We start from the raw sequence: 26,073 nt of genomic DNA, 5'->3' as shown, positions 1-26,073 counted from the left end.
CACAGTCTGGTTGGGGAGACAACTGAATAATCACATACACATATAATTATAAACCACGGTATTGCTATGAAAGATGGGAAAGGGGAACCCAACCCAATGTGGGGGGGGGGTAGAAGTCAGGGGCTCCCCGGGAGAAGGTGGGTTACCTGTGCAAATAAGAATGGAGTGGGGATGGGGAGAGTCATAAAGGCAAGTCAGGCATGTGGAATAGTCTGTGCAAAGGCCCTGAGGCAAGAGGAAACACAAGATATTGGAGGGAACACGGTGAGAACTGAGGTGCAGTTAGGGGAGAGACCAGGGCTGGTCTTGAAGGTCGCCTTAAAGGTTCTGGTATTTCCCCTAAGATCAATGCAAAGATCACTGATCCTTATAAGAGTTGTGTATTAGAAAGGAGAACACTCCTACTCTTTTCCCTCAGTTACCAGTTACTTTTCCCTCAGGTTACCAGACTGTACCACTGTTGTCCTCCTCTACCCAGGCTTCTTCCATTTCTCTGCCCTCCTCCTAGGTCCCCTCTAGAAAATTCTCCATTTCTCCCACTGCCCAGCACCCTGTCTGGGGTCTCAACCTGGTAGCCCTCTCTGGCTCTCCCCAGTCAGAGCCTGCACTCCTTTCCCCAACACTTCCCTTTGCTCCACAACACCGCACACCCTCAGCCTCTAGACTCACCCACACTGTGCACCCCGCCCTGGTTGGGTGGCCTGCTGTGGAGGGGGCAAAACCCACAGCCCACGTGGGCTCTGAGGACTCTTGACTCCTGGCATCTAATCCCGCCCCTCCCCCTTCCTGCCTCCTGAGAGGAGCAACTAGGCTGCTCTAGGGGGGCAGGGAGGGCGGACTGGGAGCCTAATGGGGATTCGGGGATTCGGTTCCACACAGGTGGAGCACATGAAAGGGAAACACACAGCAGAGGCGGCATCAGACTTTATTCTGGAGACTTCCATCACTGCGGGAGGGGTGAATTGTTGAGGGAGGGGGAGATTAAAGAGGTGAAGTGGAAGGAGCGCCAATTCTGACAAGAGTGGGGGTGAGGGGATGACAGGAAGTGTGGGGAGAAGGTGAGGCACTGGGGACAAGGGGAGGGGCAGAGGGAGGAAAGGGCTCCAGTGAGAGGGGGCAGGGAGGGGAGGTGAAGGCGCCAAAGCCTCCAGGCTGAGGTCTGGGAGCAGGCAGGAAAGGAGGCAGGCACAGAGGGCAAAGCCGGGGGCTGGGGACATGGATAGCGTCGCGGACCCTCTGGAGGCCTGCTGCCTGGTGAGGGCCTCCTCACTTTCGGGCGCCCAGTGCCAGGGCGATAACGAAGCCCACGACCAGAAGGAACATGGCGACAGAGAGCAGCACCGTGATGACTACCATGCCCCCCGTCCGGGCCATCCCCAGCCCAATGGATTCCATCTTCCTCCCTGTCAGAAGACAGAGCGGGGAGGCCTTCGTGGGCAGGAAGAGCCCCTATCCTGACCCCACGCTCTCCGTCTCATCCAGCCATCCTTCATCCATTTATTCATCCAACCAGCTAACTGATCCACACATCCATCACGCAAACATTTATGAAGCAGCTCCTATGTTGGTCACTGAGGGTACAGAAATTAACCGGGCGCCATCCCTACACGCATAGAACCTTTAGTTTATGAGACGAGCCAACAGGCACTTAAAATGCCAAGGGCTTAGTACGAGGACACAGGTACAAAGAAGCTAAGGGGGCACAGGGAGGGGCAGCCGGGCCAGGGGAGGTTTGGGGGACCCTGATGTTACTTACGAGGAAGCGTGGACATCGGGATCTCTCTACTGGACTCAGTGGATGCCCCCTTCGTCACTAGGTAGGAAACGCTTTTGTCGTGGGGTTTGAGAGAGAGAGTGGAGACTCCTCAGTGATTATCTGGGACTGGGAAGAAGACGGAGCCCAGGCACCCTGCTTCGTAGCCGTGCCCTCCTCCAAGAGAGGCCCCTTCTAGACGCCGTCAGCTGCACCCTCACTTTCTCCCCCAGGCTGACCATATCACCTCCCACCAAATGTTAGCACTCAGCTTCTCTTCCTATCAACCCCCCCGCCTCCGCCAACAGGTGCCCTAGGCCTGGATCTGGCACCTACTAGTATTTGGTTCCTGGCGCGAGGTTTGTCACCTGGTATGCACTGAGCCGGGTGACGGTGAAGCCAGCCCCACTGTCCACCACGCTCACCAGCTCCCGGCGCCCACGGCACGGAGGCACCATGAAGCTGGATTTCACCACTGGACAGGAAATCGGGGGTGAAGTCGGGGTCATGTTTCTGGAGGCCCCAAAGAGAAGGGGCAGCAGAGTATGGATGGCTCAGGAGAAAGGTCTACAGGAAGGCAGGAGTGGGAGAAAGGGTGCTGGTGGCGGCCTGGGTAGGGGTCTCTGGGGATTAGGGGGCCACTTTGGGAGGGGGGTAGCAAACCTTTGCTGTCATTGGCTCTCCGGACCATCAGCGTGGCATTGCCCCCTGTGAGGTGACAGGGGGGCAAAGCAACTAGCAGGCTCTCCGTCAGCGCCGGGGACAGCAGACCAGAAACGCTTGAGATGTTGAAGTCTGCTGGGGAGCCAAGAGGGAGTTCGGGGCGGGGGCACGCAATCCCCTTTCCTGGCCCTGACCCCTGGGGGCCATTTCTAAGGATGCAGAGTCCTCCCCTGCTGTGCTGCAGTCGGCCGGCAGAACACAGGCCTTTGCTTGTGTGACCACCAGGTGGCAGGCTTGGGACACAAAAGCCGGGTCCTCCGCCAAGTGGCCAGATCCTGGGTGTCAGCAGGGGGCAGAGGTCAACCTTACCCCAATCCTTAGCCCTGGGCCCTTCGGCACATCTCTCTGCCTCCTGGGTTTGGAAGAGGACCAGGAGTGTCCCCTGGGCTCAGTGACTGATGCCTGGTCACTGCCATCATCAGCTCCCCACCCCCAACCAGCCAGGCCAGCTCTGCTTTGGGAGCCCTGGAAGGCCCAGTGCCTCCCCCTCCCCACACCCCCGCCAGGGAAGGCAGAGACCTGCAGCCCCCAGGACCAGGACAGTCAGCAGAATCAGGTTCAAGGGCAAGGTCCGGAAGGGCAGCGGGGATGCCATAGCTGGGCTGGGAGCTGGGACAGGTGCTGGCAGGCTGAGGCTTCCTGAGGCAAGTGAGGCCTGGCCCCTGGGGTGGCTGATTTTGTCTTGGGGTGGGAGTGGCTGGAGGGGAATCCTGTCCAACCTGCCCTTTGGGTCCTACAGCCTCAGGGCAGGCCCCCAGACAGGTTTTTCAGGATGGGGAGCTGGCTCTCAGGTCAGAAGTGGGGATGCCCTGGCTGGATCTTGCTGGCTTAGTCAACTGCAGAGGAGCAGAGTAACTAAAGTGGGAGGCAGAAATCACCCCTTCTTCTGGGACTCCCGCGTGTTAGGGCCTGAGTATTCTTGCCTGTGCGTGCATCTGGGGCATGGCCTGTGGGGGACTGGCCCCCTCAGGTATGGGAGTCTTTCTGGGAGTGCAGCGAGTTATGAGATTGCCGCGGCATGCAAGAAAAGGAAAGCAACGCTGAGGGGCTCCTGCCAGGGCCTTGGCCGGGCGGGGATGGGAGGGAAACTGAGGCTGGTAGGAGGGGACGGGGGCAGCAGACCCAAGGGCTCCTCTTCATGGTGTCCAACGAGGCCCAGGTACTGCTGCTCTGGGAGGAGCTGGGCCGAGGGACGCTAGGGAAGACTTCCAGAGAGACCGGAGGGGTGGCCACCAACCCCATCCAGCAGCGATGGGCACAGTCAGCCTGGCTCAGCAACCACTGGTGAAACGATTGAGAATAAAGAGGAGAAACAGACCCGGTAAGAGAAAATGAAAAAGAGACACAACTCCTCTGACCGCATCCCCCAGCCCTGTGCTGGATTAGACCGAAGTGAAAGGGGAGTTATAAGCAGAAAGCCAGGAGAGACTAGGAGAAAGTGCCCACTGTGGACATGAGCCAACATACTTATCCCTACAGCCAAGGGGCTGCAGATGTCATAGGCTCCTTTTTGCAGATGTGGAAACAGACTCAGAGAGGAAGTCACCTGTGGGAAGCGGGATGCTCCCCAGGGAGAGGCCAAGAGCTGTACAGAGAGCGCTGATGTAGGTCTCTGCGCCATGAACTATTCTGTCTTGCCCAGACCCAGAGAAGGGCCAGGGTCCTGTAAGGAAGCAAAGGGTTGGTGGGGCCGTGTCCTTACTCCGATGGTGGAAGGAAGGGTAGGTTCAAAGTCTGGAGTGTGAGCCCGGGGGGTGGGGAGTGGGGGTGAGGGTGAAGATGGAACTCACAGACCCAAGCAGAGGGTCAGAGGGTCTCAGACCAGCGCTTCTTCACATTGAATGTGCCTATGAATCACCAGGGATGAGATGCAGTTTCTGATTCAGTGGGTCTGAGGTGAAGCCTGAAAGTCCACATTTCTAACAAGTTTCCAGGTAACATCGATTGATGCTAGTCTGAGAGGCCCACACTTTGAATTGCCAGATGTTCCATATTGCACCCCGTACACACACACACACACACACACACACACACACACACTGGTGGGGATCAGGGGCAGGTGTGTTTCCCCAGTCTCCCAGAACAGGCTGCCTTGGGGTGAAGAACTGAATTCTGTTTTTCCGGCACCTTGGCTTTTGTTCCCTTTTCCATCAGATCCTACCATCATTCTACAAACTGAAAGAGGACTGTTTGCACGTTGAGGAGAACTTCGGAGAGAGGGAAGAAGTAGGTGGTGGCATTCTAGGAGCGAGGGGATCTTCCTGATGCTCGCTCTTCAGATCCCATCACTAACCCGGACGGATGTTTATGCTCAGGCTTGGGAGGTATGTCTTCCCATTTCACTCATAAACCAAGAAGCAGAAAGAAGAGGTCGGGTTTCTTGCAGGGTGCGTTGTGTTGGGTCCACATCTAAGCCCCCATCCCATCTGAAATTATGAGTGGGGCAGAGTGGGGTAGGGCAGGGCAGAGCCCTGGCCAGATTTTAAAGGGATAAGAGGGCCCTGTGCCTTTAAGCCCTCCCTTCTCCCTCCAGCCCCCCTTCCCCACCCGGCCCTCCCCAGGTTTCTGGAGGAACTGAGAGTTGCGTCTTCTCCCTGCCCTGCCGAGCTGCTCACTGGCTGCTCTGGAGGCTGTGCTTTGCGGTCTCCATGGAAACCATTAGTTGCTAAGCAACTGGAGCATCATCTGTGCTGAGCTCTCGCATCTAATTATCCCATCACAGCGGCCGAGAAGGGTTTGGGGAGCTGCGAGGAGGGGGAGGCCAAGCGCAGGAGCAAGAGGATAACTCTTTTAGCAGAGCAGATTCATTGACACACGGAAGTCATTTAAAGCCACAGCACCCTGTGCCTCTGGAGGATGTCCTCACGATTTGGAGTAAAGGAACCAGGGCCACAAATGTCTGGAGTTTCTCTCTTGGACCCACACCTCCTAGGCTGTCTCCCCCTCAGATTCTTGATTCTAAACTCACGCAAGTTTTGTCTTCTGCCTCCTTCCTGCCAAGCTCCATACTCAAGTCAACAAACATTTTATTAAGTACCAGAACTGTGCTAGGCACCAGGTACGCAAAGGCAAAAGAAGTTTCTGCCTTCAGGGAGTTCTTAACCTCTCTCTTCTGCCTGGACTAAAAGGTTAGCTCTTAAAGCAGACCTACTCTTTCTGAATTATGGTACTTTTTTTTTTTTTTTTTTTAATTTTTTTTTTTTTTCAACGTTTATTTATTTTGGGGACAGAGAGAGACAGAGCATGAACGGGGAAGGGGCAGAGAGAGAGGGAGACACAGAATCGGAAACAGGCTCCAGGCTCTGAGCCATCAGCCCAGAGCCTGACGCGGGGCTCGAACTCACGGACCGTGAGATCGTGACCTGGCTGAAGTCGGACGCTTAACCGACTGCGCCACCCAGGCGCCCCTGAATTATGGTACTTTTTATCTTTTCTTGAATGTAGTAGTTTTGCAGCCACGGGATCTCAGATGGGAACCCAGCTCTGTCTGGTATACCGATGGTTCTTGCTCCGAATGCCACCCTTCTGCTTGCCAGTCAGTTAAAAACACGTCCACTTGGGGCGCCTGGGTGGCTCAATCAGTTAAGCGTCCGACTTCAGCTCAGGTCAGGATCTCACGGTTCTTGGGTTTGAGCCCCGCATCGGGCTCTGTGCTGACAGCTCGGAGTCTGGAGCCTGCTTTGGATTCTGTGTCTCCCTCTGTCTCTGCCCCTCCCCTGCTCACGCTCCGTCTCTGTCTCAAAAATAAATAAACATTAAAAAATAAAAATTAAAAAAAAAACCCATGTCCACTTGACTCCATGGGCATGTGAGCCTCTGATGGGGACTATTGTCCTTCTGATGATAGGTGATACCGTTTTGAACCTCAGTTTTCTCACCTATAAAATGGGAAGACTCATTCCTTCTCAATCATCTAGCAAGATATGACAGGTGTAAAAATGCTTTAAAATAAAGGTGCAGAAGGAATATTGGCCATCACTGTCATAGTCGGTGGGAGCAGCCTGGGGGAGTCCTGGGGACTTGGATCGAGAAGTAATATGCAGGGCTTACCAAATGTTGGTCTGATGGGAAACGGCAGGGCCTCAATCCTTGAGATCTGAGGAGAAGGCTGGAAGGAAAGGAAAATCTGTGTGTCATTCAGGGTTGAAAGAGACCTGGATGCTCCTTTATTTTTTTGTAATGCTCCCTATGATACAACCACTTACCCCAAATCTTCTTCCAGCTTTGTGACCATGTTACCTACCTGAGTACTCTGTTGCAGTTTCCTCCTCTGCAGAAAGGGCCTAAAATCTGTCTCACTGAACTAATATGACCATCACTCAAGCTAATTTATTTAAGAGTGCCTAGCATGATATCTGGTTCAATAAATATTAATTTAAGTAATTCATCTTATCTTCTCCTTTAACCCTTACTGCAGATGAAGTCTAGAGGCTCAGAGGCAATAAATGAGTTTCCTGAGGTCACAGAGCTAGTAGGGAATGAAGTGGGATAGAATTTGATCAGTAGAGCTGCTCAGAATTTGATCAGTAGAGCATGCGACTCTTGATCTCAGAGTCATGAGTTCAAGCCCCACATTGGGTATGGAACGTACTTAAAATTAATTAATTAAAAGGAAGAAATAGGAATTTGTCTTCCCAATTCTGGCATCGATGCAGGGGGAAATGGTTGGGCAGGAAAGGTAGTGTGAACAGGAAAGTGACGGAGACGTGAGCCAGCTGTTCCTTGTATGCTAAGCATGCCACCGGGGTCCCAGGCACACAGGAACTGCCTGCTCGCTCGTGTATTCATTCAGTAAACATCTGTCAAACAACTGCTCAGTGGTAGTTGCCATGATAGGGGAGATACAGAGAGGACAAGAAGCCATTCCTGCTCTCAAGTTGCTGAGTTTTGGAGAATGAACTGGAGGTAGCCTGGCTAAAATAAGTGGAAGAAGATGGGGCGCCTGGGTGGCTCAGTCGGTGAAGCATCCAACTCTTGGTTTTGGCTCAGGTCCTAATCTCACAGTTCATGGGTTTGAGCCCCACATCAGGCTCCGTGCTGATAGCATGGAGCCTGCTTGGGATTCTCTCTCTCTCTCTCTCTCTCTCTCTCTCTCTCTCTCTCTGCCTCTCCCCACTTGAGCTGTCTACGTCAAAAATAAATAATAAACTTAAAAAAAAAAACACTTTTAATACAAAAAAGAGAAATCAGTGGAAGAGGATATTCCAAAAAGGGAACAGCATATGAAAAGGCTCAGAGAAGTGAATTATCCTGACACTTTCTGGGAACCGTGAACAAATACACCTTGGCTAGAAAAAGGTCTTCAAAGATGAGTGGGACAATACCTCTCGCCAGCAGCTGGGTCACCGGTGGCATTGGATCCTATACTAAGGAGCTTGGTTTTTACCCTAAAGGAAACAGAGAGCCTCTGAGGAGTTCTAATTGTGGAAAGAGCATTTTGGAAACAGTGTGGGAAGGGATTGGCAGGAGGTAATGGATTGGCATATTGTAGCAGGGTTAGTCTGTGTGACCAATAGAATTCAGCAGGGGCAATGGTCACTTCTGAGGCTAGATCACGAAAGGACTTGCACCTTCCTCTTGCTCTCTCTTGGACTGTTCACTCTGGAAGGCATAGGAGCACCCCTATGGGGAGGTCCCTATGGCAAAGGATTGAGGCCTCCTGCCAACATCCAGCCTGGAACCGAAGCCTCTAGACAAGAGCCATGAGAATAAGCCAGCTTGGAAACAGATCCTCTAGTCCCAGTCAAGCCTTCAGATGACTGTGGTCCGGGTCAACATCTTCACTGCACCTTCATAAGATACTCAGCCAGAACTGCCCAGCTAAGTCTTTCCTGATTCCTGACTCTCAGAATAATATTTGTTCTCACAGGCTGCTAAGTTCAGGGGTACGTTGTTATGTAGTAATAGACAACTAATACAAAGGGGAGGACTGAGAAATGTCCACTGGGCTTGGCATCTTGAAGGACACACATCCTTCGGAGCAGCTTCCTGTAGGTGAGGAAGACAGAAGCCAGACTGCAAGAGTCTAGAGATGACCGGGAGGGGAGAAGCAGAGGTAAAACAAAGGAGCTTGGCTGGGAAGGCAAGGAGACAAGGAAGGAGAGGGGAGTTTGGGATTCAGAAAAAGCTCACCTGCTGTGTTTTTAAAGGTAAAGGGGCACCTGGGTGGCTCAGTGGGTAAGCCTCCAACTTCGATTCAGGTCATGATCTTGCGGTTTGTGGGGTCAAGCCCCACACGGGGCACCGTCCTGACAGTGCAGAGCCTGCTGGGGATCCTCTGTCTCCCTTTCTCTCTGCCCCTCCCCTGCTCGTTCTCTCTCTTTGTCTCTCTCAAAAATAAATAAGCATCAAGAAGAAAAAAAAAGGTAAAGACGTAGGAGAGAGAGGGGTGTGACTGCAGGAGGGAGAAAATGGGGTTCAGATCAGAGGTGGAGTCATTAGCCTTTGGCCATAGGAGTGACACTCTCAAAGCAGAGAGAAACTAATGGGGCAACAAGGGAGAGAAATGTGATACTTTTGTGGAGAGAGGGTGGGGGGAGAACCACAGGAGGAGTCCAGAAGCAAATTAAGGGAGCTTGTCCTGATGGCTCCACTTTCTCTGGGAAGTAGGAAACTCAGTGGGGAGAAGGGCTTGGGGCCTGAAGAGGGGTGAGAGTTTGAGTAGCTATTTGTGGGAAGAGGACACAGCTACCAGGGGCCTTGAGGAAGGCTGTTTGGTGGCTGTGGCCCAGCTGAGCTTGGGGACCACTGGTCTTCAGGGGCACTGGCTGCATTAGTCAGGGTTCTCTGGAGAAACAGAGCCGACAGGATGTGTATATATAGCGAGAGGTTTATTTTAAGGAATTGGCTCATGTGATCGTGGAGGCTTGGCAAATCCACAGTCTAAAGGGGGAGGCAGGCAGGCTGGAGACCCAGGAAAGAGTTGCAGTTGGAGTCCAAAGGTGATCTACCAACAGAAATCCTTCTTTGTGGGGCAGGCGAGAGGGGAAGTCAGTCTTTGTTTGTTCAGGGCCTTCAACTGATTGGATGAGGCCCACCACACCATGGGATCATCTGCCTTCCCTCAAAATTCACTGATTTGAATGTTAATCTTGCCCCAAAAAACATCTTCACAGAGCCATCCAGAATAACGTTTCACAAAATATCTGAGCACCGTGGCCCCGTCAAGTTGACACATAAAACTAACCATCACACTAACTTTGACATTTTGGGAGTTTTTCAAATTACACAACAGCTTGAGTGCAGAAATGATACAACTGTCAAGTTGTCCAGACTCAAGGCACGGAAAGTTGAGGGTATTGGCGAGCCTGAAGGGTTGGAGAACAAGATGGGGCTAGTTATGGAAAGGAGCGACTGGATGTGCCAGGAAGTGGGGCACTGAAGAGTGAGGTCAAGGTCGAATGAAGCATGGGCGTGTGGACGGGGACAGGAGGGAGAGTGGCGGCCATCCAGGTGGCTGCTGGGGAGAGAAAGTCGAGGCCCTCACTGCAGCTGGATGGATCACAACATTGTGAGGTCGGACAGGGGCTGTGGACCCCTGGGGCCAGGCAGGTAACCAAATCAGTAAAACAAGGTGAGTGAAACTGAACAACATACATCTTTGAGGCCACCTTTGCCACTGGGTGCCCCAGATGGTGTCATCTGGGACAGGGTGTCAGAAGGGGAGTGGTGTTTTGCTAGTGAGCAAGGAGGAAGCATATTTGAGGCTGAAGGGATAGAGGCTGCAGGGTTGTCAAAGCAGAGGGGTTCCCTGTAGCCAGTGGGGCAGAGCCTGGCAAGGAGGGATGGCAGTGGAAGGGGAGGGAGGGGAGGAGCAGATCTAAAGAAGCAGATCTTCTGGGCAACCGCCCTGCAAAGGCCTGGCCCACCATGTTTTTCAGACTGTCAGGAGCCCCTGACAGGGTTTAAGCAGGGAAGTGGCAAAATTCAGTATTGTAGGAAAGGTGGAGGCTTGACTGCGGGGTAATTCAGCCTCTCCTTAGGCCTGAAGGAGAGCGAATCGACCCAAGAAATAATAGTGGCCCGAATGAATATGAATTAATTTATTCAATAAATGTTTCTTACATGCCTTTGTACCAGTCACTGTGCTAAGTACCGGGCATTCAGAGGTGAGTACGATTGCTCTCCCGGAAAATTATGGAATAATGGGAGATACTGAAGAGTCCACTATTTCACTGCAGCAGGATTTCAGTAGAAAAAGTAACGCTAACAGCTATTATTTATCGAGTGTTTACCACATGTCAGGCACTGCACTGACTAAGTCCTTCCTATATTTTCTTGCTTAATCCTCCGAGCAAGCTCTGTGGGTGGCTACTGTTATTCTCCTCATTGTATTAATGAGGAAACTAAGGTCAGAGACACTAAATGACTTGCCAGAGAGGCTCCTCACTGAAAGGGTAACTTACATGGGCTTGGGCAGTCCTGGAGGGCTTCCTGGAGGAAGTAATAAATAAGAGAAGATCTGAAAGTTGAGTAGGCATTAGCAGGGCGAAGGTGGAGGGAGGAAGGAGTGAGAGGGGAGATTGTTCTAGGCTGAAAGAGCTGCAAATGCTCATTAAGCGACTGGAGGTTTAAAGTGGAATTTGATGGAGGGCACTCAGTTAAGTGTCTGACTTTTGATCTCAGCTCAGGTCTTGATCTCAGGGTTGTGAGTTCAAACCCCACGCTGAGCACCACGCTGAGCATGAAGCCTACTTAAAAAAAAAAAAAAAAAAAAAAAAAGAGGGGCGCCTGGGTGACTCAGTCAGTTAAGGGTCCGACTTCGGCTCAGGTCACAATCTCACAGTCTGTGAGTTCTCCATGAGTTCGAGCCCTGCGTCGGGCTCTGTGCTGACAGCTCAGAGCCTGGAGCCTGCTTCAGATTCTGTGTCTCCCTCTCTCTGACCCTCCCCCGCTCGTGCTCTTTCTCTGTCTCAAAAATAAAAATAAACATTAAAAAAAAAATTAAAAAAGAAAAAAAAGTGGAATTTGGGGAAGTCACTGGAGAAGCAGCCAGGACCAGATGAAGAGCTTTGTAAGCCCGTTTAAAGAATTTTAATTTTTATCCTAAGGATACAAAGAAGCCCTTGAAGGATTAAAACTGGAGAGTGTCATGATCAAATTTGTATCTTATAAAGATGATTTTCGTTGTACTGTAGAGATTGTGTTGGATGAGTGGTTGGGAGATATTTTAGACGTCTCTTGACACACTGTTGAGATACAATTCTGGGCAAGAAATGACCGAAGAGAAAATTCTAAGGTGATGGTTTGGCTGGGAGGGCTATGGGGCGGGGTGGGGAGCAGGGTGAAGGATGCCTCCCAGGCTGTGGCTTGGGCAGCTGGGTGGATGGCGGCACCCTCACCAGCTGGGGTGCAGGTGGTGGTGGGAGGAGGTTTTTCTGGGAGGGGCTGGAGATCTGCGATTCCCGGTCTGGAGCTCAGGAGGGCTGTGGGCCCTGGTGTGACAGCTGCAGCCTGGGGGAGGAGCGCGGCCCAGTGAGAGGACAGGAGCAAGGACAGAGCCTGGGGAACACCGCTAGGGTCAAAGGCAAAGAGGAGCCTGCCAAAGAGACTGAGAAGCTTCCCTAGAAGAAAAAAGAAAAGAGCCAGGAGGGAGTGGTGTCCCAGGTCCCCAAAGAAGAATGCTTCCAGGACCCGTGGCCCACAGCAAACTGGTTCATAGGGCACCAGAGAGATTCGAAGCGTGCTCCTTGGCTTTGGCAAGTAGAAGTCATGGAGATTGCTTCAGTCTGGGAGTGAGGGTGTGTGGATGAGGACAACGGGGCTGGACAAGAGGGTGTTGAAGGACTGGCTGTCTGGGTGGAGCTGGGTCTGGGGTTCAGGGAAGGGCCAAGACACCAGACGGCCTCGGGAGGGCAGGTGTGAAAGAGGAGGGTAGGAGTGGGGGGGGGGACTCCCTTCCACCCCCTCCCCCGTTCTTTTACCTCAGGCCGGGTCCCCTTCTAGTTGTCTGTAGAAACCTAACATGGGCAGGGGAAGGAGGTCAGGAGGGCTTCCCGGGATATTGGTGGAGTGTGAAGGGGTGAGCCAGTCTGGGTCAGTCTTCCCTGGGTCACGTCTGCAGAGGAAGGGGTTCTATCCCCTCATCCCCCTCTACAGGGGTGAGGGGCAGAGACCTGGGAACTCAAACCCAGCGAACCGGTGGGGGGGGGCCAACAGAATTGTGACCTTTAGCCCCTCTTGGGGTCCAGCCAATTTCTGCCCCCTGCCCCCAGCAACTTCCGGGTTAGGCTGTGGCTCCAGCCAATCCCCAGAGAGAACAGGGAGGTGTTTCAAGGTGGCCACTAGAAGGAAAAGCAAGGCGTGTGGGAAGGGGTCAGAATCCTCTGGAACCCCACTCCACCCTCTGGCAGGGAGGGGTGGTCTTGGCACGGCTACCCAAGGTCACAGCCCTGAACTCTGCCTTCTCCCATCTCCTCAGGCCCTGTTTGATATGCACATCAGATCCGGTGCCCTTTACAAAACTGTTATTTGTACAGCCGCCTGAGGGAGGGGGAGGGAGACCGCTCCCCACCCCCCCACCCCCCCCACCCCCCACCGCCACCACATAGCCACTTCCACTTGCAGGGACCTGCAATCAAACACCAGCCCCCAGTCACACTCACTCACCAGCTCAGACGCTGCAAGCCTGAGTGCTCCCCACTGGGCCTTGCTGGAAGTTTCTCCTCAGCTCTGCCGGAAACGCCTGCCTCAGAGCTTCCCCTCAGCCCCACAGTCCTCTCCCCCTCAGCCCTTCCTCCCCAGTCCCCTAGCCCTGAGCTCTGAGCTCCCCTGCGCCTCCCACTTAGCCTGGAGGCCGTGCTGGCTGTGGCACATTTGCCTCAAGTGTCCCCAATTCTCTGTCTCTAGGAATGGAGCTCGAGCCTTGAACGGGTCCTCCCCCCAGCACCTCCCATCCTGGCCTGAGGGGGCGGAAAGCAGGCCTGGAAGGGTAGGCAGGGGGCTCGGAGGGCAGAAAATGGCTTTGGAGCAGATGGGCCAGCTAGGCGGCGGCCACTTTCCAGCTTGGGGCCTTGGTCTGGGTTTCCTGTCTGCCAGTGGGGGTGGCACACCTAGCCCGAGGCCCCGGATGAAACAAGGCGCGAGGTGCCCAACACCGTGCAGGGCACACAGTAGGTTCTTAACACAAGTCCCCTCCCCCAGCTTCACTTGGGGGCTCCGAGGAGGAAGACGTGGGGAGGACAGAAAGTAGGGTGGGTGGAGCAGGCTGTCCCAGAGCCAGTGAGGCACGCTGAGGTGGGGGGGGCCGTACAGATCTGTGCCAGCCCAGGCTGGAGAGGAGGGGAGAAAGTGCCAGAGCCCTGGGCCCCTCCCATGCTTCTGTCCCCACGGTCCTCCCTGGGCTGGCCTCTGGGAGGCCTCTCAGCAAGGCGGTCCTCACTCTGCGGGAGGGCTGCTGGAGCCGGCCAGCGGGGGTGGGGGGCACTGCCTCTGGGTCTTGAGCGACCCCCTCCCCGTTCCCCCAACTCATAATCCGATTGATATTCCTACTCCCTCCTCTGGACCCGTCACCATGGCAACAGTTTTCTCAGTTGCACTTCATCAGTTTCTCGGCAAATCTTTTTTTCTGCCCCCTCCTTCGGTCTCTCTTTTTCTCCTCCATCAGCCCGCATTTCTACCTACTCATGGTGCCCACCTTGCCCTGCCTGTCCCAGCTTCTGTGTTTCTCACTCGCTCTCCATTTGTCCCCACCCGCTTCCGTCCAAATCTCTCTCTACAGGTCCCCTCCCGTCTCTCCCTTTTCCAGCCCATGATTGGATTGTAGCAACAAGCTAGAGTCCGTTGACCAGATACGAACTCCTGTCCTTCTGATATCAGGGCCGAGAAGCAGAGAGGCCTGGAGGGACAGGGTTCGGGTCCCAGGGGGCCCTGGACTGAGGCCCATGATGCAAAGGTGAATGTAAGGTCGAGTTTTTCCGGTTCAGCTCTGACAGGTGGGGGGGGAGGGGGGAGGGAAATCAGCGTGGCTCTGGGGTGTCCTGTAGGCTAGTGTTGTCGGTTCGATTCCCACCTTCCCACCTCACCCTCAGAGACCTGACCCAATGGCTATAGCTACCAGAGTGCTACCGAAACACCTAACCTTCCCTCTGACTTCTTCTGCACACAGTTCCCCTTAAATCTCTCCACCCGCTCGTTGGTCATACCCCCTGGGATGTCCTACTATCCTGCCAACTTCCACCACTCTAAACACGAACCCTTCTATTTTTTTTTTTTTTAATGTTTATTTATTTATTTATTTTTTTTAGAAATAATTTTTTTTTTCAACGTTTATTTATTTTTGGGACAGAGAGAGACAGAGCATGAACGGTGGAGGGGCAGAGAGAGAGGGAGACACAGAATCGGAAACAGGCTCCAGGCTCTGAGCCATCAGCCCAGAGCCCGACGCGGGGCTCGAACTCACGGACCGCGAGATCGTGACCTGGCTGAAGTCGGACGCTTAACCGACTGCGCCACCCAGGCGCCCCTAATGTTTATTTTTTTTTATTTATTTTTTTTTTTTAATTTTTTTTTTTCAACGTTTATTTATTTTTGGGACAGAGAGAGACAGAGCATGAACGGGGGAGGGGCAGAGAGAGAGGGAGACACAGAATCGGAAACAGGCTCCAGGCTCTGAGCCATCAGCCCAGAGCCTGACGCGGGGCTCGAACTCACGGACCGCGAGATCGTGACCTGGCTGAAGTCGGACGCTTAACCGACTGCGCCACCCAGGCGCCCCCCTAATGTTTATTTTTGAGAGACAGACGGAGCATGAGCGGGGGAGGGGCAGAGACAGAGGGAGACGCAGAATCCCAAGCAGGCTCCAGGCTCCCAGCTGTCAGCACAGAGCCGGATGCGGGGCTCGAACTCACGAGCCGTGAGATCATGACCTGAGCCAAAGTCGGACACTTGGAGCCACCCAGACGCCCCTGAACCCTTCTTCCCTAATCCATTTCCTCTCTTTGTGTTCCCGTGTCTCCTCTCTGTCATTCTCCACACACGTAGCCAGAATCCAAGGCGAATCACTTCTCCTTTTGAAATGTCACCCACATCCACTTCCGGCGCTCCGCCATTTCCTATATATTGCCCTAGACCAAGCATCCAGTCAATCTGGGCCTCACCAGAGGCTCATTTTACACTTGGATTTTTTACTTGGGCCTATCATAAATTTGCCACCCCTACCCGCCCCCCCCCCCCCCCCCCCCGCCACCGAAACTAAGCCTGTTCTAAACACGACTTTCTTCTCTCCTCCTTCCTTCTCCTTTTTCTTCTTATTTTATTGAGAGCCTTTTATGTATGAGGCTTTTCATATATATCATCTCACTTAATCTCCACAGTCGAGGAGGCGTTACCCCATACTACAAGAGAAGAAATTGATGTTCTGAGTGGTTAAAGTAATTTGCTCAAAGTTCTACAGCGAGAAAGCGACCGAGCTGAGATTCAGCTTCAGATGTGCAGAGTTCCAAAGTTGTTGTTTTGTTTTATTTTTTGCTACATCAACCTGTTTCCATAAGACTCTTGTGCTCAAAAACCTTCTGAATCTATTTTCTTATTCTTTCTTTACATGTTGGAGGCTCATTACCATCTGACCCCATCCCACCTACAAAACCATGTATCATCGTCTCAGTGTGACACAGACTGGTATCAACCAGGAGGACAACTGTGTCATTTAGAGTTTTGTCTTCATCTCTGTCCCGTGAAATATTTTTATCATTATCTGATATGAAAAGGTAGTAGCACATTTCACACATATAGCCCTGGAAGGATAGTAAACACTTTGAAGGACAAGATAAGGATCCCCCAATCGTCTCCATGCGTAGAATGTCAGGCCAACTGAACAAGATGAAATGATCAAAGGTCCGTGTAAGACCTCAGCATTGTACAATGGTGAGGCTTAGAAGCAGTTCACGTGAAAAAAAAAAAAAGGAAAAAGAAAAAGAAAAGAAAAAAGAAAAAGCAGTTCGGGTGAAACAGAATCACAGAAATGAGGGGTTTAGTAAGTTCAGTCTGAGTCATCAGCATGATATGGTTGCCAAAGTAAATTCAATTTTAGGTCGTATTAATAGAGATACGGTATTTGGAATAAAGGAGAGGATTGACAGCCTTGCTTGACTCTAAATTGGCCAGGTGTTATCATGGGAGTGAGGGTTTATGGAACTGGGAATATTTAGGTTGGGTAGCAGGAGAAGAGTCAGGAGTCATTGAAGCTCAAATAAGTGAAGGGTTATCATGAGGAGAAAGAACTAGTCTTACATTTTGTGACCCCAGGAGGTAGTGCGTGGGACTAATAAGACCACTGGGAGAGAGTTCAGCTCAAAGGAAGGAAAAACAAATGCTCATTCATAGGGCTGCCTGGCTGGCTCAGTCAGTAGAGCATATGACTCTTGATCTCAGGATTGTAAGTTCAAGCCCCATATTGGGCCTAGACTTACTTTAAATACACGAAATAACTTTAATTAAAACCAAAAGCCAGGGTCACCTCGGTGGCTCAGTCGGTTAAGTGAATGTCTGACTCATCATTTCGGCTCAGGTCATGATCTCATGGTTCATGAGATCAAGCCCCACATGGGGCTCTGTGCTGACAGCATGAAGGCTGCTTGGGATTCTCTCTTTCTCCCTGCCCCTCCCCCATTGGTGCACAAGCTCTCTCTCTCTCTCTCTCTCAAAATAAAGAAATAAACTTAAAAAAAAAACCCCACAAATGTTCATAAATGGAACTGGCTTCCTTGGGAGACAGTAAGTTTCCCACAGCTGGAGGTGTTCAAGAAGACGGTGACTGATCCATTGTTTGCCAGGGCTGTTAGCTGAGCATCAGAAAGAACCTGAACTAGGTAGTTGTTCTTTGTTGAGGCCCCTTCCCACCAAGATCTGTGATTCCATTGCTTTTCTTCTTTCTGTGCCCCTTACTAAGCCCTTGCCCTCCCCTGGACCTGAGGTCAGTCTCCTCTTTCTCCACAGGTCTCCCCGAGGATGCCGCGCTGATCACATCAGGTCCACATCTTTTAATTATTTAGCAACGTTTATTGTGTTTTGACTGTCTCCACCTCATAAGCTCCTTGAGGGCAGGTGCCTGTTAGAGGATCAAAACTTATCCATCATTGACTGTTCTCAGCCTCCCTCTGCCTCCCCTCTCCCTGCCCCCACCCCAAGATAATTTTATCCCTCACCTGTTGTTGGAAATCTTGTCTAGGCCCACTCAGTTCCAGGGCTTTTGTGATACAGAGAACTGGAGGAATAGCCGAGGAGAAACAGGAGGCAGGAACCAAGCAGCTTCCTTGTGTGTTAGAATCTGGGTAACGGGTGAAAGAAACGGAAAATAATGAAGCCTGACAGGCTAAGCCAGTCCATACGCTAAGGAGAAGAGAGTGGGCAAAGAGAGGCAGAAAAGCTGTGTTGACTCCAGAGGACAGAGAGAGGCAGAGAGACAGGTAGTTGCTGCAAGGTGCAGCAGAAAAGGGGGAAGGGAATTTTAACAAGCCGCGTTGTAGGTTATGAACTGGAGCAGCCCGAAGAGATACAAGTGAAAATTGGGATTCCTTGTTGAAATTATTTTTGGTTGTGGGAAACTAGTTGGCGGGATCGCAGAATAGATTCAGGTTTCGTATCCTGCAACTTCCTCGGGGTCCAGCACAGTGCGAGGGTGTGGGCACCCCGTGAGGCGGTACCCTAGTCCCAGCAGATGGGGTCCCGAGGCTGCAGGAGTCTGCGAAGCAGACTGGATCGTGAAGCTTCTTCCCTTACCTCAGAGTTACTCTTGTAAAAACATTTCCTCATCTGGGACTTTAAGTTCCAAGTACCCTAGCAATTAGAAGGGGTTATGGGTCTTGACAGATGGAGAAAATAAGGCCCCCGGAAGTCCATCACAGAGCGGTTTCTGGAAGTCACAGAGCAGGCTTTAGGCCCTGCTGGGACTGAGGATATGCCTCGTTCAGGGGGTTGTCCATAATCCAGGGGTGCCATTTTTCCCTTGGGCCAGAGAGTTCCGTGCCTGTAAAGAGACTCATGGTGAGACAGAAAAGGGGGGATGGGGGTGCCTGGGGCATCTGGGCACCCCTCCCTGTGTTCAGAGCTCTGCACCAGGCTCTGGGGGATGTCCAGATAAGAAGGCCAAGCCTGCCTTCCCAGATCTCGTGGCCTCCCAGGGAAATGAGCCAGACACAGGAAGAAGTCCAATGGAAAGTTGGAAGCAAATGCTACAGTGGTGTGGTGGAAAGGGTCTGGACTGGGAATCAGGAGGCCTGGGCATCGCTTCTAGCCGTTGCTCACCAGCCACGTGGTGTGGGGCAAGTCCTTTCACCACTCTGGGCCTCAGTTTCCTTACTTGCGAACATTCTATCTCTTAAAAACAAAAGCTCTGTAGTGCTACACTTGAGAGCAAATTAATGCGGCAACTGAACGTATCCTATCTGTGCTCCCTGCCCCCATGCTCCTATCTGTGCTCCCTGCCCCCATGCTCGCTCCTCCCAGCACCGTCTTAGAAAGGCTCTTGCCTTCAGTTGATGGCAGAAATTAAATGTTCCCAGCACTGAGAACTGCCAGGCGATGGGGCTCCTGGGTGACTCAGTCGTTTAAGTGGCCAGCTCATGTTTTCGGCTCAGGTCATGATCTCACAGGTTTGTGAGTTCAAGCCCCGTGTCGGACTCTGTGCTGATAGCGTGGAGTGTGCTTGGGATTCTCTCTCCTCTCTCTCTCTCAAAAATAAAATAAATAGGGTGTGTCTGGGTGGCTCAGTCGATTAAATGTCCGATTTCAGCTCAGGTCACAATCTCACAGTTTGTGAGTTCGAGCCCCACGTCAGGCTCTGTGCTGACAGCTCAGAGCCTGGAGCCTGCTAGGGATTCTGTGTCTCCCTCTCTCTCTGCCCCTCCCCCGTCACGGTCTGTCTCTCAAAAATGAATGAACGTTGTTATAAAAAAAATTAAAATAAACATTGAAGGAAAAAAAAAAAACCTGCCAGTCAACGTGTACGGTGAGGGGTAGGAGGTGGCTTTCTCTGGGCCCCTGCTTGTGGCAGCCTCTCCAGGGCTTCTGAATGCTGCTATCCCTCCCCAAGCCCACCAGAGCTAAGAGAGTATTTCTCTCTTAACTAACCAAGCCTTCTATTTAATTGCTATCTTCCTGATAAAGAGCCTGAAGATAAACTCCAACCCTCTTGATTTCCATTTGAAAAAACTAAGGCCCAGAGACTGGGTGTGACTAGGCCAAGGTCACATACTCTAGATTCTCAGGTTAGTCCTCTTTCTTTTGGGACTTGGAAAATTTATTAGAAATAGGTTGTTTGGGGGAGAGCTGGCTGGCTCGGTCCGTAGAGCGTGCGACTCTTGATCTTGGGGTTGTGGGCTCTTAAAAGATAAAATCTCAAAAAAAGTCAGAAAAATAAAAAATAAAATCTTAAAAAAAAATTTTTTTTTAATGTTTTATTTTATTTTTGAGACAGAGAGAGACAGAGCATGAGTGGGGGAGGGTTAGAGAGAGAGGGAGACACAGAATCCGAAGCAGACTCCAGGCTCTGAGCTGTCTATCTCTATCAGCACAGAGCCCGACGCGGGGCTCGAACTCACAGACGGTGAGATCGTGACCTGAGCCGAAGTCGGAAGCTCGACTGACTGAGCCACCCAGGCGCCCAAAAAAATAAAATCTTAAAAAAGAAATGGGTTGTTTGGGAGTGCAGCCTTAGAGATCCCCCCCTCCCCCCCATAACATCTGGTGAGGTCCCTTGTTGGAATCCTGTTCTTTTTTTTTTTTTTAACGTTTGTTTATTTTTGGGACAGAGAGAGACAGAGCATGAACGGGGGAGGGGCAGAGAGAGAGGGAGACACAGAATCGGAAACAGGCTCCAGGCTCTGAGCCATCAGCCCAGAGCCTGACTCGGGGCTCGAACTCACGGACCGTGAGATCGTGACCTGGCTGAAGTCGGACGCTTAACCGACTGCGCCACCCAGGCGCCCCTCCTGTTCTATCTTTAGGCCTCCAGTGAGATGTACTGTTCACCTGGGTGGAACCACACCTTAGGCTAGAGTAAGTCTCAGCTCAGATGTTGCTCCCAAGCCGGAAACTTTCCAGACTCCCAAGTCCAGGATAGGTGTCTCTCCGAGATGCTCCCCAAGGCTTCATGACAATGAACTGAGATCACTTGTTCACTTATCCATCCCCACCTAGACTGCAGGCTCTGAGGGTGACACATCTGTCTTGTTCCCCAACATATACTCATCGTCTCATCCAGTGCCCAGTGCATAGTAGGTCCTCAAAAATGGTTTTTGAATGAATAAGTCCATGGGTTGGTCAGAGAAGGATTCCAGGAGGAAAAGGGAAATGTTGAGTCAGTCAGGGTCCCTGTGTGCATGAAGTGCCTATATAAAAAGGAATTCTTGGGGCGCCCAGGTGGCTCAGTCGGCCTGACTCTTCATTTCGGCTTAGGTCACGAGTTGGGCTCTGGCAGTGAGCTCGGAGCCTGCTTGGGATTCTCTCTTTCTCTCTCTGCCCCTCCTGCCCCTTCCATGCATGCACTTTCTGTCTCTCTGTCTCCAAAACAAATAAATAAACATGAAAAAGAAAGAGAAAGAAAGAAAAAGAAAGAAAGAAAGAAAGAAAGTCAGTCTTAGAGGATAATGGGAAATGGGGAGAGGGAGGGAAGTGAGCCAACTGAAAGGAACAGCAAAAAAGAAGGAAGGAAGGAAGCCCGCAAGAACAAGGCCTTCAATAACCTGGAAGGGCTTGGGGTGGAGGGGAGGAAGGGTCTCAAGCCCCGAGGGGGATAAGGGGAAGCGGTTGTGAGCATCTAGAATCCCTCAAGAGGGATTCTTTTATGAGGAGAAACCCAGAGGGCCACCTGGCTGCAGGGGAGGGAAGCTGAGGTGTGCCAGGGTAGCTGGTAGGAGCTCTGAAGCCTGACTACAGGTTTCAATATGATGCTGGGGTCCAGAGGGAATGGGAGTTCTGGGAAGGCTGGGGGCACAAGAAGAAAAAGAAGGTGAGGAGCAGCGCCCCACGATTGGCCTCCTCTATTAGGTTGAGACGGAGCCTATGTCTTCACTCCCCCCTCTCTCTTCCAGGTCCCTGGGCACCTGAGACCCGCGAGTGGAGTCCCCCAGGGCAAAGATCTGGAAGTGGCTGAGGCAGCCCGCTGAGTGAGGGGGACATGGCAGGGCCTGTGGGAGTTCCCTGCTCCCACGAGCTCTCCCAGAGGATTCTCTTTCCCTCCGGAAGTGTTCTTCGCGCAGGAGGAGTCCTCTAACTGTCTGCAAAGTCTTTCCACCCATCCCCACCGGCGCGGCGCGCAGCTTCCGCCTGCAACTGCTAGGCCAGATCTAGCCACCAGGGGGCAAAAAAAGCGGCCCCTAGGTCGGTGTCCCTCCACGTCCCCACCCACACACACCTGAGGGCCAAGATGGGCGGTGCCTCACCTGGCTCTCACACGGAGTCGGCTAGCTCCGTTAACCCCTTCCTGCCTGGCCTGGTTTACTTTGCTCGGGCAGAGTCATCCAGAGCCGAACTGGAAGGCAAATCTGATGGCGCAGGGGGTGTTGCCCGAGAAAGGGGCTAGGGTGGAGGTGAAGTCAGGGTTTCCAGTTACTCAGGCCCTTGTTCCAGCCGAGGCTGGCGGAGGCTACCATTCCCTGCCTCAGTTGGGCAGCTACCTCCGCAGAAAGGTGAAGGAGCCCCCTGGAGGCAAAAGAGGCACGGGTTGTGGTCACCCGCGCTGGGCCTCACAGAGGATACAGAGAATGCTGGGGCAGCCACAGAACCCAGACTTCCGGGTTCTCACGAGCCTTCTGTCGGTCGGGGACCTTTGTAACGACTGGTGGGTCGGGTAATGGGGGGAGGGTAGCCGAAGAGTGGAGGGAGAGACACAGAGGACTGGGGTGGCGGGAGTGTAGACGGTTAAGATTTGGCAGCAGAATGGGCCAGATTACGCAGCTCTCGGGTGCCGGGTTTTGTGTATCTCTCCTCGAGTACCAGGCAACCTTCCAGGGCTCTGACCAGCCCAGATCCCGAGACTGCGTTCCGGGCCACAAGGTGTTAAACAGTGGTGGGAGTGGGGTCCGGAGTCTCCTCCCTCCCTCCCTCCCTCCCCTCCCAGCGTCACCACCTCGGAGTCCACCAGGCTGGCACTCAAGGAGTTAAGTCTGCCCGCAATCTGCAAGACTGGAGCCGGGGAGGGGGAGGAGGGGGGGCGAGGAGAGGGGGAGTGGAGGAGAAGGGGGAAACAGACTGCAGGGAGACAGCGCCAGGAACCCCCTCCCCAGGGACCTGGCCCCTGGGCCCCCAGCCCCAAAAGAGGCCCTGCCCTCCCCGGGGTCGTGCTCTCTTCCCCCGCCCTGCCTCCGCCCTCCAGCTTTGTGTCCCCAGGAGGGTGGGCTGCAGGATTTCCAGCCAAGCCTTGGCTGCCTGCTCAGTTTTTCCAAACCCTCCAGTCGGGGAAGGCGGGAGCCCTGTCAGGATAAGAGTCCCTCCCCCACTGCCCCTGCCGGCCCCCTCGCCCAGGCTCCTTTTTCCTGCCCCCGCACCTTTCCCAAACTTCTTTCCCTTTCCACCCTGGCCCCTGCGCCCCCTATCCCCACCTCTTTTGGCTCCCAAGTTCCAAGTTCAGGTTCGAGGGGCCAGGTGGGTCCCACAATCCCGGCGACACGCTGGTAAAGCCAAACTCTGCAGGCCGACACTGAGACCTGCTGGGCGCCCGCCCGACTCCCAGCCTGGCGCCCGCCCCATCCCAAGACGTGGCCCCAGGTCCACCGGGGAAGGTGGCCCAGGGGTCTCCCTCCCGGGGGTGGAGGTGGTGCTGGGGGAGCCGGCAGAGCTGGGCAGCGGGCTCTGGTGCGGCTGGTGCCAGACCTTGGGGCACGCTTCGAGGAGGGGGCAAAGTGTTCCGAGCGCTGGCACGGTTCTGTCCAGCAGGTCTATTATATAATAATCACCATCTATCAGGAAGCCAGGCAGCTGGAGTGAGTGGGGAAGCCAGGATGCCCGGATCTGCTCTTCCTCCAGGCCCAGGAAGGTGTCTCCACCAAGATAGGGGTGTGGGCGCAGCCCAGAAGTAAAATGATGTGGGGGTCTAGGGGCAGGCGAGGGGCCCTGGGCAGTCCGCAGGCGGCCCGAGAACCCCGCCCCAGAACTCTGATTGACAGTGCTCTGAGCCAATGACTGAAGCCACTGTAGGGCTCAAAGTTAACCCTTTCTTGGGTCGTCAGTTCCTTTAGGGGATAGAGTGCCTTCCCAAGAACTGTTCTTCAGTCCTCAATTCCTCCCATCGGTATGGGGTTGGTGAGGAGTCTCAGCTGGAACCGACTTTCGTCCTAATCACTTCACGAGGTAATCTCAGATAATATGCAGCCCTAGAGCCGCCCTCCTCACTCCCCCTCCGCCTCCAGCCCCAAAGTAAATTGTATTCCATGATACGGTTGTGTGTGTACATTCTGTGGTTGCAGAGACAGGCCCGCATGGCACTGTCGCACCCACACTGCTCCATGAGCAGGCGCCTTCACTCACCTCTACCCGTGCTGGCACTTCCACCGACACTCGCTGACACACCTGTGACACTCCTCGTGACACGGTGACACACAGATACACGGAAACACCTGGTGATTCCCCGAGTTCGCCAGTAGAGGGAGCCGCTCGATTCCGGCAGTGGGCCGCCGGCCCCTCTCCTCTCCTCGCTCGCACCAGGGTTCCACCCAGAACTCGTGGCTGCTCGGAGCTCAGCTCCGCATCCCGACCTGGAACCTACGCTGGGGCAATGAGTCACAGCCCCACCCAGGGGAGCGCTCTACATGGCTGCTCCACAGGACATGCCGAATACGCTTGAACTTACTGTGTACCACATTCAACAGACCTCTTACAACACAGTTCTCACTCCTGCGAACAGTTTTCTGGACCTCCTGTGAACCGGGCATTGTGCCAAACGGATCATAACAAGCCCATGTGGTTTGTCATGTATGTAAGGGGAGACTGACCCACACAAATGGGGTGGGCCCTTCCTTCTCACCAGCACGCTGTTTGAGAAATGGCCCTTTTGCCTTGGTGGCTCACACATATCCACAGGACCCTGGAGAGAGGAGAGGAAATAGCCTACTGCCTAGGCTCTAGGATCTTTCAAACCTGAGCCCACTTTCTCCGGGCTTCAGTCTTCTTTTCCTTTAAGTGGGAATACCTACTTCATGAGGTGGTGATGATTCAACTCCTGACCCAGCTTGGTGTTTGGCACAGCAGTTAGTAGGCACTTGGGGAAGTTTTGTTGATTGGATCAAAACATGATCTAGAGATAATGTGCATGAAAATGATTTGTAAACCGATGTGAGGCTCACACAGGGGTTATCTGTTTTTGAGGGTTTGTCCCTCATCTCCACCTGTGCCTCCTCAGACCTTGCCCAGGCCCCGGCTGCTGGCACTATCAACCCACCAAATAAGTGTTTACGAAAGCCCTACTATGAGCCCAGCATTTGAGTGCTGTGGGGAATGTAGAGGCATAGAAAGCATGGTCTGGGCCCTCAATCTTTTGGGGCAACCAAACATATATACAGGAGAAACAAAACGACGTTAAGTAAGCACTCAGTTGAGTGGCATAGATGTAAGGAGAGGTAGTCAGGAGAGAGGGAGGTCTGTAAGGACTAGAGCTATCTGGAGACCATCTATTCGAAGGGGAGGAGAGAGGGCAGTGGAACTGAGTATCAGGAGCAAACAGGTTTGCTGGTCTTCTTTCGGAAGCAGCCCATGCTTGTTACTTGTTGGTATCAATTTTAGGTGGGAGCAGTGGGATACAGGGAAAGTGTCCTGGGATAAGGAGACCTGAATTCCACTTCTGGGCTTCCCACGTTCTAGCCGTATACCTGAGGAGGTCCTTAACAAATGCAAGTCTCAGTTTCCTCACCCATTTAATGGGACCATAACATCTTTCTCACGGGCTTGTGGTAAACACCGAAATCACGTTGGTGAAATGCTTTTTAAAAGGGCTTTCCAATTTCTTTTTCATTGCATCTATCCTCCTATAGGGTCTTGTGTGTGTGTGTGTGTGTGTGTGTGTGTGTGTGTGCACGCGCGCACGCGCGCCCACGCGTGGAGCACTTTGAGATTAGGAGAGAGTTCTTTTGCGAAGACAAAGATTTTGCTTCCACAAACATTTTCTTAGCATTCACTTTGGGCTGAGGACTGAGATGAAAAAACTCAGTCTATGTCCTCAAGGACCTCATGATCTACTAGGAAAGAAAGATGAATAAAGAGATGCTCAGTGCATAATGAATGTGGGTGGGTACAGTGAAAAGGGGACCCAGTATTTGTGTGTGTGTGTGTGTGTGTGTGTGTGTTGGGGGTGCGGGAAGTCCAGGCAACTCCCACTCCTTCCAATCAGTGTAGATTGGAGGGTAGGTTTGTCAAATCTCTCTGTTGCCTGGGATGTTGTTGGGGCGTCTCGTGCCCAGTCCTCAGGAATGGGGAGGAGAGAAGGGTAGAAGCCCCCTCCCCGCCCCCGGGCCAACCTGCCTCCCGCTAGCCAGCCGGCCGGGCGCCTTACCGAGTCAGACCACTGGGAGGCTGGGGGAGCCGGGTTGGGCGAGGAGGCGAGCGAGATGGGGGAGCTCTTATTTTGACAGGGGCCTCTCCGGGCTCTGGTATGAAGGCAGAAGGAGGCA

General features: G+C 53.0%; 1 protein-coding gene across 6 annotated transcripts; it reads right to left on the bottom strand.

The window, feature by feature from the left end:
• Window positions 1-911: 911 nt before the first annotated feature.
• UPK2 (uroplakin 2) lies at window positions 912-26,064 on the bottom strand. 6 transcript variants are annotated; one of them, XM_045483067.1, is made up of 12 exons: window positions 25,956-26,064; window positions 24,604-24,704; window positions 23,014-24,494; window positions 18,194-18,440; window positions 17,620-17,741; window positions 6,527-6,584; window positions 4,023-4,139; window positions 2,996-3,757; window positions 2,417-2,548; window positions 2,090-2,228; window positions 1,757-1,827; window positions 912-1,403 (listed from the first exon to the last, which is right to left on the bottom strand). In XM_045483067.1, exons 8-12 carry the CDS (start codon window positions 3,069-3,071, stop codon window positions 1,267-1,269), a joined length of 555 nt encoding a protein of 184 aa, XP_045339023.1. In that variant the 5' UTR covers window positions 3,072-3,757; window positions 4,023-4,139; window positions 6,527-6,584; window positions 17,620-17,741; window positions 18,194-18,440; window positions 23,014-24,494; window positions 24,604-24,704; window positions 25,956-26,064; the 3' UTR covers window positions 912-1,266. The 6 variants fall into 6 exon arrangements, with proteins under 6 accessions (XP_045339023.1, XP_045339024.1, XP_045339027.1 ...); XM_045483068.1 differs by lacking the exons at window positions 17,620-17,741; window positions 18,194-18,440; window positions 23,014-24,494; window positions 24,604-24,704; window positions 25,956-26,064 and adding an exon at window positions 13,085-13,196; XM_045483071.1 differs by lacking the exons at window positions 4,023-4,139; window positions 17,620-17,741; window positions 18,194-18,440; ... (1 more) ...; window positions 24,604-24,704; window positions 25,956-26,064 and adding an exon at window positions 13,085-13,196.
• Window positions 26,065-26,073: the final 9 nt, after the last annotated feature.

This window comes from Leopardus geoffroyi, chromosome D1, assembly GCF_018350155.1.
Source record: "Leopardus geoffroyi isolate Oge1 chromosome D1, O.geoffroyi_Oge1_pat1.0, whole genome shotgun sequence".
Taxonomy (NCBI): domain Eukaryota; kingdom Metazoa; phylum Chordata; class Mammalia; order Carnivora; family Felidae; genus Leopardus; species Leopardus geoffroyi.
The sequence above is the reverse complement of the archived record's forward strand: the minus strand, read 5'-3'. Positions and strand labels throughout refer to the sequence as shown.